The 12,780-nt window shown below is 44.9% G+C and overlaps 1 protein-coding gene across 1 annotated transcript in view; it reads left to right on the top strand.

Annotated features, from left to right (window-relative positions):
* Positions 1 to 12,780, top strand: part of CSMD1 (CUB and Sushi multiple domains 1) — a 2,078,553-nt gene that overhangs the window by 2,016,795 nt on the left and 48,978 nt on the right. The window contains exons 53-54 of the mRNA XM_040243208.1: positions 403 to 576; positions 1,955 to 2,128. Coding sequence (XP_040099142.1) covers positions 403 to 576; positions 1,955 to 2,128 — 348 coding nt within the window. The remainder of the gene's footprint in view (positions 1 to 402; positions 577 to 1,954; positions 2,129 to 12,780) is intronic.

Here is a 12,780-nt window from a genome sequence, read left to right as displayed (position 1 = left end):
TTAATAATTTTCTATTTGAAATATTGCTTATGTTCCCACAACAGTTGAGAAAAATTAAGCTGAAAAGGAAAACATATCATATATATATAGATGTATATAATGTTTGTATTCAAGGCTGTTAGTTACTTGACAATAAAGGTAAATTATGAATGTGTTGCTTCTATACATTTTTATTGATATACAGTCCACTGACATTGTGTTAGTCCCTTCTCTACAGCAGAGTGACTCAGTTACACATGATTCGTAATCTGTTCCACGTTCTCTTCCACTCTGGCGCATCCCGGGCTCTTGCACGCAGCTCCCTGCGCTAGACAGGAGGACCCTGTCGTCTGTCCGTGAACGCGGCGCTTTTACGGCGGACGCGCTCCGCAGCGCGCTTTGTCGGTTTTGCTCATTTTCCAGCCGGGCACTGTGGCTCCCCAGACCCCATCGTGAATGGGCACATCAGCGGCGACGGCTTCAGCTACAGGGACACGGTGGTTTATCAGTGCAACCCCGGCTTCCGGCTCGTAGGGACTTCCGTCCGGATATGCTTGCAAGACCACAAGTGGTCCGGACACACCCCGGTCTGTGTCCGTAAGTACCTTCTGTGAACTAATCTGGGCGGTGTTTCCCTTAGGGGTGTTTTCCTTTTGTCATTAAGTTGTAGCACAGACATGTTTGATCTCAGAGGAGAAGACGGAGAACTGACAGGAGAGAGAGAACACGGGCCCTCCCCCACTTCTGTCTCTGGTCCTCCTCCCATTCCCTGTTTTCCCAGCCCTCCGCCAGCCTCCCATCCACATTGTGTCTGCTCACCAGCTCATCTCAGATGGGTCCCAGGACGAGGATGTCAGGCATTTGTTCCCCTAGACGTCATCACAGGACGACCAGGTGGACAGCACCTCTGACTAGTGGAGGGTAGAGCTGCTGAGCCCGAGTCTGCAGATCGACTCCGCAGGTGGCCCCGTGCCCACCTCCAGCCTTCTGTGTTGTTTTGTGTTTCTGTCATTGCTTCGTCAAGAACACAGACAGCTTTGAACGCAGTCCTTCCTTTCATAGAAGGTGACACTGTATGTAACAATTGTCCTCAAACCTTCTAACTTCAAAGGCAAATGCCAACTCCTATTTTTAGAAGAGAATGTACCTCCATTGCAAATTTCCTTGTAAACCAATTTTTCCTAATATGTTCTCTATTTTCCTAAACAAAGGGAACGTTGATGTACTTTTGCAAAAGTAACGGATTTTCTCTGTGATAGTGCTCTGGTAAATGTACAAAGGTCAAGGGTAAAAGTTTTACTTGAAAGGGAAAATGGTTGACAAGATAAGTGAGAAGAACACCGGTTTTACAGCTGTAATGTGTTTCTTTTGAAAGGGCCAGTCAAGAGTATCTTCATGATTTGTGTTACTGTGATTGTGGGCATCACAGTTGACTGCATAAATGGGGGATGGCGAAGAGAATAGGATTTGAGCATGCACACATTTTTGCTAATTTCATGATGTTTACATTGATTTTGGAATAATTTATTCATGCATAATTTAAATTTTCAGCTAAATTCCTTTAATGTTTCAAAATGAGAGTTCCACAAAATTAGCTTGATGTTTTCTAAGGGAAGAATATTCAAACCTCATGATTAACAGAAAAATTTTGCATCTTGTTTTTCATTGTTTTATTTCAAAGTTACTTGATATCCCATCATGAAGTAAATAAGAAATAATAATTATGATTATGAACAAAGGCAGGTGCTGGTTATTTTCCACAATTATTTATAATAAAAACCTGTGGGTTCAGCCCATGACCCTTTCTCCTGATTTCTGCTTCCGAATATAAACACAGTCTGTAACATATCGGATCCACGGTCAACCCTCTAATTAACCCGTTTAGCACATATGATATGTATGAATAAAGAATTCCAGGTGAAGGTGATGACTTGTTCATCTTCTGACCACCATGTGGACCTGTCTTCCTCCATAGCCATCACCTGTGGACACCCCGGGAACCCCGCCCACGGGCTGACCAACGGCAGCGAGTTCAACCTGAACGATGTGGTGAACTTCACCTGCAGCCCCGGCTACCTGCTGCAGGGTGCGTCTCGAGCCCAGTGTCGGAGCAGTGGCCAGTGGAGCAGCCCCCTGCCCACCTGCCGAGGTAGGAGAGCCCCTGCCGAGCAGGGGGCCTGGCTGCCTGCTTGGAGGGCTTCTGCACCCACTTTCCACGTGGTGGAATAACGTTTCTGACGATGACACAAATCTCTCCATGGTCTCTGATCTTTGGCCAGATATTCAGTCATAAAACCCTGGGACTCTGTGCTTCAAAGACTTCTTCCATTTATCCTTCTCCTCACTTAGACACTCATTTATCTCTACCATGTATATTCCATGCCTTTGGTCCTTACAATTCTAGACTTAGGGATGTACTTAAGAAGTTCTAACTGCTTTTAGATCTCAAGTTTTAGATCTCAGGGCTTCCCTGATAGCTCAGTTGGTAAAGAATCCACTGGCAATGTGGGAGACCTGGGTTTGATCCCTGGATTGGGAAGATTCCCTGGAGAAGGGAATGGCTACTCATTTAGCATTCTGGCCTGGAGAATTCCATAGACTGTATAGTCCGTGGGGTCGCAAAGAGTTGAACACAACTGAGCAACTTTCACACTCACACTTAGATCTCAAGTTTTAGAAATTTGCTTCTTTAAAAATTGTCATACAGATTTGGATTAACACTTAAATTTCCAAGGAAATGCTGCTCTGTAGTTTTTGAGTTTTTAAGAATTTAGAGAACTTGGACATTGACAGGTTCATCTTGTAGTCTTTAGTTCATGCTGTTTAAGGTTTTGCTCCAATTACCTTCCATTAAAACATCTCTCATACTGAAGGTGAATGTTCTTCCATCTGAAGGTGAAGTTTTATTTCTGTTTGTTTTTGGTAGTAACAGTATTAAAGCCAGACACATACAAAGGTCCTGTGCTCTGACAATCACCCACCTTCCCACTGGGTACACAAGGGAGCTCTATTCAAAAGCAACAATAGCAGGATGGGAATTCAGGCTGTGCTTCAAAAGGCAGTTACTTGAAATTTGGCTACCTATCTGTCCATGCTGGCACACGTCTATATCAGAGTGCTTGGCTGCAGCTCAAAAACAGAGTAATGCCTCCTCATTTCACTTCCCTCTAAAACTCCCTTTTCAACATGAGAAAGTCTTACCATGAAGAGCAGACCCCCAGGTTCCTTGTTCTCACTGTCTCCAGAAGGCAGGCTTCAGGTGTGTCCTAGTGGGGAAGGAGAAGTGAAGTGTTAGTCACTCAGTCACATCTGACTCTGCGACCCCACAGATTGTAGCCCACGAGGCTTCTCTGTCCATGGGATTGTCCAGGCAAGAATACTAGAGTGAATTGCCATTCCCTTCTCCAGAGGATCTTCCTGACCCAGGGATCAAACCTGGGTCTCCTGCATTGCAGGCAGAGTCTTTACCATTTGAGCCCCAGGGAAGTCCTGGGGAGGGAAAGGGTGGAGTATCTCCCAGAGATGCCCCTGGTTTCTCATCCCAAAGCTCATGCTGCTCTCCTGACAGTGTGGGCCATCTGGTCAGCCTGGACATTGGCAGGTTAACCTTGTAGATTACATGTTATCATTCAGTCCTGTTAGGCAGGGGCAGTGATGAGATGACTGGCGTTAGGGGATGTCTGGAGTGTGCGAGCTGGCCCAACTAGTTGGCTTCTGCATATGTCTTGCCCCTCCCCTTCAGTGGGACACTCCAGAAGCCCGTAGTGCTTCCTGAACATGGTGTAGGCATGGCTGTGATAACCATAGTGACTCACTCACCCCCTCTCACAGGTAAACACGGGGCCCACGTGTCTGCCCCGAGCCCTGGCACTTGGATGGCAGTGGAGAGACTGGGCTATGGTGTCCACCACTTGTTCCGGCAACTGCAGAGATAAGCTAAAGATTCAGTTCAGTTCAGCCACTCAGTCATGTCCCACTATTTGCGAACCCATGGACTGTAGCACGCCAGGCCTCCCTGTCCATCACCAACTCCCAGAGCCTACTCAAACTCATGTCCATTGAATCGGTGATGCCATCCGAACATCTCATCCTCTGTCATCTCCTCCTACCCTCAATCTTTCCCAGCATCAGGGTCTTTTCTAATGAGTCATCTCTTCACATCAGGTGGGCAAAGTATTGGAGCTTCAGCTTCAGCATCAGTCCTTCCAAGGAATATTCAGGACTGATTTCCTTTAGGATGGACTGGTTGGATCTCCTTGCAGTCCAAGGGACTCTCAAGAGTCTTCTCCAACACCACAGTTCAAAAACATCAATTCTTCAGTGCTCAGCTTTCTTTATGTCCAATTCTCACATCCATACATGACCATTGGAAAAACCATAGCTCTGACTAGAGGGACCTAGCTAAAGGTTAAAAAGCTTTAATCAAACTGTTTTCTCTATCCACTATGACAGGGAAAGATAGCTCAACTGTAAGAATGATTAAAAATGGAGGCACATAAATTTAGGTCCAGTTAATCTTCCAGGTCTGTCTAGTCAAGGCTATGGTTTTTCCTGTGGTCATGTATGGATGTGAGAGTTGGACTGTGAAGAAGGCTGAGCACCGAAGAATTGATGCTTTTGAACTGTGGTGTTGGAGAAGACTCTTGAGAGTCCCTTGGACTGCAAGGAGATCCAACCAGTTCATTCTGAAGGAGATCAGCCCTGGGATTTCTTTGGAAGGAATGATGCTAAAGCTGAAACTCCAGTACTTTGGCCCCCTCATGCAAAGAGTTGACTCATTGGAAAAGACTCTGATGCTGGGAGGGATTGGGGGCAGGAGGAGAAGGGGACGAACGAGGATGAGATGGCTGGATGACATCACTGACTCGATGGACGTGAGTCTGAGTGAACTCTGGGAGATGGTGATGGACAGGGAGGCCTGGCATGCTGCAATTCGTGGGGTCACAAAGAGTCGGACAGGATTGAGCGACTGAACTGAACTGAACTGAATCTTCACAGGGGATTATGGCATAGCTGTGTCTTTGATGTCTTAGGCTTGAAGGGATGTCTAGATCCATTCCTGCAGAACCCTTCTCCTCAACCTAACATTTATTAAGTGACTGAGGGACTTCACTTTCACTTTTCACTTTCATGCATTGGAGAAGGAAATGGCAACTCACTCCAGTGTTCTTGCCTGGAGAATTCCAGGGACAGGGGAGCCTGGTAGGCTGCCGTCTACGGGGTCGCACAGAGTCAGACACGACTGAAGTGACTTAGCAGCAGCAACTGTGTTCTGAGTGCTATGCCATACACTGTCAATACAGAGCTGGCTGAAATAATTCATACCTTTAAGCAGATAATAATTTAGAAATCAGGGTTGGTTAATTAGGGAGAAAGGCCCCAGCAACTGAGATTGCCCACTGGACACAGGACATTCGGGCTAAAGGAAAGATGGAGTAAATTCAAAGAGCAGCCTTTTAATTATCAAAATATCTTTTCTGTACCTCATTTTCCTTTGCCATAGCTTAGTTGCTAAATCATGTCTATACTCCTGTGCAAACCCCATGGACTGTAGGATCCTCTGTCCACAGGTTTTCCCAGGCAAGAATACTGAAGTGGGTTGCCATTTCCTTCTCCATCATTTTCACCCAACTTATGCCAAAGCAACAGAGAAGAAATCAAATGCCTGTCATTTAACAATAGTTCTTGGTGTTTTGGGCTTCTGTTGTGGCTCAGCTGATAAAGAATCCACCTGCAGTGCAAGAGACCTGAGTTCAATTTCTGGGTTTGGAATATCCCCTGAAAAAGGGAAAGGCTACCAACTCCAGTATTCTGGCCTGGAGAATTCCATGGACTGTATAATCCACAGAGTCGCAAAGAATCAGACATGACTGAGCAACTTTCACTTTCACTTGGTGTTTTACAATAGGTGCTGGTCCTTTAGCAGCCTATGGCTCAGTGTGAAGGAGGTCAGGGTTCTTTTTAATGGCTTCAGTGTTAATTTTGACTTGTCTTTTCTTCCTGCCTTTTCTTGAAAAATTGGAAAGGACTTATTTTTTTTTAATAGATTTCTTTTAGAGCAGTTTTAGGTTCATAGTTTTGTTCATAGTGATGCTTTCTAAGGCCCACTATGAACAAAGCTAGTGGAGGTGATGGAATTCCAGCTGAGCTATTTCAAATCCTGAAAGATGATGCTGTGAAAGTGATGCACTCAATATTCCAGCAAATTTGGAAAACTCAGCAGTGGCCACAGGACGGGAAAAGATCAGTTTTCATTCCAATCCCAAAGAAAAACAGTGGCAAAGAATGCCCAAACTACCGCACAATTGCACTCATCTCACATGCTAGTAAAGTAATGCTCAAAATTCTCCAAGCCAGGCTTCAGCAATATGTGAACTGTGAACTTCCAGATGTTCAAGCTGGTTTTAGAAAAGGCAGAGGAACCAGAGATCAAGTTGCCAACATCCGCTGGATCATGGAAAAAGCAAGAGAGTTCCAGAAAAACATCTATTTCTGCTTTATTGACTATGCCAAAGCCTTTGACTGTGTGGATCACAATAAACTATGGAATATTCTGAAAGAGATGGGAATACCAGACCACCTGACCTGCCTCTTGAGAACTGTATATGCAGGTCAGGAAGCAACAGTTAGAACTGGACGTGGAACAACAGACTGGTTCCAAATAGGAAAAGGAGTATGTCAAGGCTGTCTATTGTCACCCTGCTTATTTAACTTCTATGCAGAGTACATCATGAGAAAGGCTGGGCTAGAAGAAGCACAAGCTGGAATCAAGATTGCTGGGAGAAATATCAATAACCTCAGATATGCAGATGACACCACCCTTATGGCAGAAAGTGAAAAGGAGCTAAAAAGCCTCTTGATGAAAGTGAAAGAGGAGAGTGAAAAGGTTGGCTTAAAGCTCAACATTTAGAAAATGAAGATCATGGCATCTGGTCCCATCACTTCATGGGAAATAGATGAGGAAACAGTGGAAAGAGTGTCAGACTTTATTTTGGGGGACTCCAAAATCACTGCAGATGGTGATTGCAGCCATGAAATTAAAAGACACTTACTCCTTGGAAGAAAAGTTATGACCAACCTAGACAGCATATTCAAAAGCAGAGACATTATTTTGCCGACTAAGGTCCGTCTAGTCAAGGCTATGGTTTTTCCAGTGGTCGTGTATGGTTGTGAGAGTTGGACTGTGAAGAAAGCTGAGTGCCAAAGAATTGATGCTTTTGAACTGTGGTGTTGGAGAAGACTCTTGAGAGTCCCTTGGACTGCAAGGAGATCCAACCAATTCATTCTGAAGGAGATCAGCCCTGGGATTTTTTTGGAAGGAATGATGCTAAAGCTGAAACTCCAGTACTCTGGCCCCCTCATGTGAAGAGTTGACTCATTGGAAAAGACTCTGATGCTGGAAGGGATTGGGGGCAAGAGGAGAAGGGGGCGACAGAGGATGAGATGGCTGGATGGCATCACTGACTCGATGGACGTGAGTCTGAGTGAACTCCGGGAGATGGTGATGGACAGGGAGGCCTGGCGTGCTGCGGTTCATGGGGTCGCAAAGAGTTGGACACGACTGAGCGGCTGAACTGAACTGAACTGAGGTTCATAGCAAGACTGAGAAGAAGGTGCAGAGGTTTCCCAGTACCCCTTGCCCCCACAGTGCATACCCCTAATTATCAACATCCCCGCAACATGGTGCATTTATTAACAGTGATGAACCTACATGGTACACTTTGCCTGTGCTGGGTCTTCGCTGCTGTTTGGGGTTTTCTCCAGTTGTAGTGAGTGATGGATGCTCTCTAGTTGTGCTGCTCAGGATTCTCTTGTGGTGGCTTCTCTTATAGCAAAGCATGGACTCTAGGGCCTGAGGACAAGCTCAAAGGCTTAGTTGCCCCTTGGCTTGTGGAATTGTCCCAGACCAGGGATTGAATGTGTCCCCTGCATTGCAAGGCAGAATCTTAACCACTGGACCACAAGGGAAACCCAGGGTTTTAGTTTTAACATTGGACCTATGGGTTTGGACAGGTGTATGATGCCATGTGGCTTCCCAGGTGGCAGTGGTGGTAAAGAGCCCGCCTGCCAGTGCAGGAGACATTAGAGACTTGAGTTCGATCCCTGGGTTTGCAAGATCCCCTGGAGGAGAGGATGGAACTCACTCCAATATTCTTGGCTAGAGAACTCCATGGACAGAGCAGCCTAGTGAGCTACTGTCCATGGGGTCGCAAAGAGTGGGACATGACTAAAGCAACTTAGCATGCACACTTGAGGACAGGTAGCTGTCATTGCTGTACCTGCCCAGTGTTTTCACAGCCCTAACATTTCCTTGTTCAGCCTGCTCAGCCCTCCACCTTCCCCTCAGCACCTGGAGACCCCTGATCTTTTTACCATCTCCATAGTTTTGCCTTTTCTAGAATGTCAAGTTGGAACCACAACATGTAACCATTTCAGATCTGAATTTTCATTTAGTGCATGCATTTAAGTTTCCTCTATGCCTTTTAATGGCTTGATAGTACATTTTTAGGAATGGGCAAAATCCTTTGTCTGGAAGGATCACAGTCTATCTGTAGATTTACCTCCTGAGGTACATCTTGGTTGCTTCCAAGTTTTGACAACTGTAGATAAACCTGCTGTAATCATTCCCATGTAGGTTTCTGTGTGGACAGAAGTTTTTAACTACCTTGGGTAAATATTAAGGAACAGGATTTCTGGATTGTATGGTAAGAGTTATGTTTAATTCAGTAAGAAACCTCCAAACTGTCTTCATAACTAGCTGCACAGTCTGATTCCCACTGGCAGCGATGAGAGTTCCGACTCCACATCAGGTCGGTGTCTGCAGTTGTCCGCGTTCCGAGTGGCGGCCATTCTGATAGGTGTGCAGTGGCATCTCATTTTTGTTTAATTTGCATCTCCCTGATGACATATGACCTGCAGCACCTTTCCATGTGCTTATTTGCCGTCTGTAAGTCTTCTCTGCTGCGGGGTCAGTTATGGTCTGTGGCTCATTTTTCAGTTGAGTTGTTTTCCATTGTTGAGTTTTAAGAGTTCTTTTTCAGTTTTGGGTAGCCATCCTTTATTAGCTGTGTCCTTCCTAATATTGTCTCTTATCCTGTGACTTGTCTTCTTGTTCTCTTGACCCTACCTTTGGAAGAGCAGACCTTTAAAATGAGTGCTTAATTTTAAAAGCTGGCACCTCCAAAACCTCTGATTAAGGGGGAGATGACTGACAAGTATCGTCATCCCAGCCTCGAGGGGATTAGAAATCCCCCAGCGAGCCAGATGCCTCTTGCACACATTTTCTGTTACTCTCTGTTCCTTTGTGTTGCTTCACTTATGAAGTATGGGGTACTGTCTAATTCACGGAATTTACATGGATATTATTCAACGAGGAAAAGCATGGTTTTAAAGAGGTTAGGCTCATAAGGATAGTAAAGTGTCAGAAAAAAAAAATGACAAGAAATTTAAAAAGTTGAATTTAACAGAAATAACTCCCCTATTAACACAATTTCCAGAGATTCTCCATGTGCCCTGCGTTATGGCCTGATTCTTCTCTGTGTGATTCCTTTAATAATTCTCCAGAAGGTCTAAGGTGTTGTATCTTGTGTAAGCATGCTGTTGTGCTTCATTTCTTCCCCCCTCCAAATGCTGAATACAGTTCCCACATGTCTAATCTGGTCGGGGGGTGGGTGGGGTGGTGGTCAATTAGCTGTGGAATCCTGAGTGTGCCTGCTTAGCTCTTGAGTCGTGTCTGACTCATTGCCACCCGTGGACTGCCATCTGCCAGGCTCCTCGGTCCATGGGATTTCCCAGACAAGAACACTGGAGTAGGTTTCCATTTCCTTCTCTACAGGATCTTTCTAACCCAGGGATTGAACCTGTGTCTCCTGCACTGGCAGGTGGGTTCTTTACCATCTGAGTCCCCTGAGAAGCCAGCCCTATGGTATTTGGTTAATGATGGGAAAGGGCAACTCCACCAGAACTTTGGAATGAAACTCCAGGTAAATCTGTGCTCAATGAGGCTGATTTAGATGCAGATTTCCACACTCTCTCCACCTTGAGCCACATTTTATCCTCAGACTCAGCCCTCCCCATAAGGAAGCTCAGACCATGCCTGATGCATTTGTGATAAATCAGATCACCGTCATCCAGGAACTGGGAAAGATTGAAGGCAGGAGGAGATGGGGATGACAGAGGATAAGATGGTTGGATGGCATCATTGACTCAATGGACATGGGTTTGAACAAACTCCAGAAAACAGTGAAGGATAGAGGAGCCTGGCATGCTGCAGTCCATGGGGTCACAAAGAGTTGGACACGACTGAGCGACTGTACGACAGCAACCGACAGGAAATGACTCAACCCCCCATGCTACCTTTACAAACAGGACCAGGAAGATAAATAAATTAAAAAGCCACCCTTTCCTACTAATAGTAATATCTTTCTGGAGTAGATAAGTTATAGGGCTGCAGACTTTGTAACACAGAATGAAAATAGACGTCGTCACGTCTGCTCTAAGAGTCGGGTTTACATCTGCTGTTCCGAGGCCCTGTTTCTAAAGAAGAGCATTCTCTGAAATTCCAAAATACGTGTCAAGTTCAAGGAAAAGAAATAAGGTAGACCCAAGTCTGACAGTTTATTTCCTCATGTAAAAATGTTTGTGTTACAGGCAAACATTAGGAGGTTTTATTTTTTTCCATCTTATCTACAGTTTTGTAGGACTGGTCATTTTAATGCAGAGAGTATATGTACTCTGCTGTTACATACATGAGAATGAAGAAAATTAAGAAACTATGGGGTGAGTGAAGGCTCTGTTCTGATTAGAGAGGAATGAAAAGGGAAACAAGCAAACAAAACAAAAGCTTATTAAACTTACATAACTGAATCAGGAACTGTTTACTTCAGATTGGGACTCTAACCCACATAGCTGGGACTCAAACCCAGTCAAAACCTGGTTTTGGACTCGAACCTACATGGCTGGGACTCAAACCTAGCCAAAACCCACAGTACCTGGTTTCAGGACCTAATGAAGCTCAGGTTCTTGATACCTCATCCTGGAAAGAATTCAGTGAGAGACCAAGTGATAGGTAAGAAGTTAATTTATTCAGATACAGAGAGAAGCACACTCCACAGACGAGTGTGGGCCCTGGCAGAGGGCGAATGCAGCCACGAAATTTGGTGTGGTTAGTTTATATAGGCTTGGTAATTTCATATGCTAATGAGTGGGAGGATTGTTTCAACTATTTTTCAGAAGGGGTGGAGATTTCCAGGATCTGGGCCACTGCCTACTCCTTGGTCTTGTAACAGTTCCATGGAACTGTCTTGGCACTTCTGATGTGTCATTTCACTTGTTGATTGAGGATTAAGGTCTAGTCTTGTGTGTCATCTTGGTCCTATTTGACTCTAATCGGTTTATGTTGTCTTGGGCTATGTCATCCTCTCAAAAGTTGTGCCCTGCCACTTTCCCTCCTGTTACAAATCCAGGGTCTTAGAGTTAGTTAATCCTCAACTTCAATGGAGAACATCAGTTTTCTTCTACAACCGGGCAAAGAAAGTCTGGGTTTCTGTGAGTTCTAAGTAAATCAGCACATGTGACACGCTTAGCACAGTGCCTGATGCATAGTAGGTTCTCAGTGTCCCTACCCCGACCTGTCTCTGAAATTTAACTAGAATCAGTAACAATCAATTAGGATGTTTCTTCTGTATCCAACCTGAATGTCTCATTACACCTAAAATCAGTTTCTTTATTCTTATCAGTTATTGATAAAAAATGAAAGGTAACCTTCATGTATTTGAAAAATCCTCATAATAAATTTTTTTTTGTTTTTTTTTCCCCCCGTGACCAGTAATCTTATATTTAAATTTTGATTCATGCAGTTAGTAAACAAGCTGAAAACATTTATTCTGTGCAGTACACTGAACACTGCAGAGTCATCTCACCTTCAATTGTCCTCTCAAGTTTGCATAATCCCTTCTATTGGAAAATTTAAAAACAAATATTACTCAAAACTCTAATCAACTACAAATGTGTGTTTTTTTTTTTTTAATGAGTGAACTAATCCTTACCCATGTTTTCCCACTGCCAAAGAATTTAACTTGGCTATAGTTTCCATTATGAAGTATCATTTTCTTATATTTCCTGTTTGTGATCAGATTTTCAATGAGCCATAAAAGAAAATAAGAAATAAGCAAGAAACAGGAGTAAACATAGAAAAAGAAATGTAAACACAAACTGTAAGATAAAATGAAAGAATTAAGAAGATAAGGAAATGGTTCTTTCCCCCCTCCTCCCTCCCTCCTCCCCTCCCGTCCTTCCTCCCTTTTCCCACAAAGCCCTGCGCCCACTGCAGGAGGTTCAGCAGTCCGCAGGTAGTCCGGAGCTCTGAGCCTCACCTAGCTCTGGTGTAGCCACCTTTGTGACCTCGGACGTGCTGCTGGTCCATTCCATGAATGTCTTAGCCCCAGTAAACACAAACGGCCTCCGGGACTCCAGGTGGGCTGTGTGTGTGGCACAGTGTCTCCCTTTCTCTCCAGCTGAGGACTTCCTGTTCCGCATCAGGTTTGAACACCCGAACATCAAGGCCAGGTTTCTGTGCTTCGCGTGTTGAGGGGTGTGATGCTGGGATGTGGGGAGACCCCGACAGTGAGTCTGCTACCGGTTTCGCTCTAATGTGTTACCCTCTGCTAGACACTATGTCTCCAACCAAAAGAGTGTAGCAGTTGCCGCAGGTCTGAAATGTGGGCGAGAGCGTGGCTCCCGCAGCTGCCTGTTCAGCCCTGGGCAATCAGAATGCAGACAGTTCTGGCCCCTTCTCTCCTC

This window comes from Oryx dammah, unplaced genomic scaffold (assembly GCF_014754425.2).
Source record: "Oryx dammah isolate SB20612 unplaced genomic scaffold, SCBI_Odam_1.1 HiC_scaffold_7, whole genome shotgun sequence".
Taxonomy (NCBI): Eukaryota; Metazoa; Chordata; class Mammalia; order Artiodactyla; family Bovidae; genus Oryx; species Oryx dammah.
This window is presented reverse-complemented; position numbering and strand designations above follow the sequence as displayed.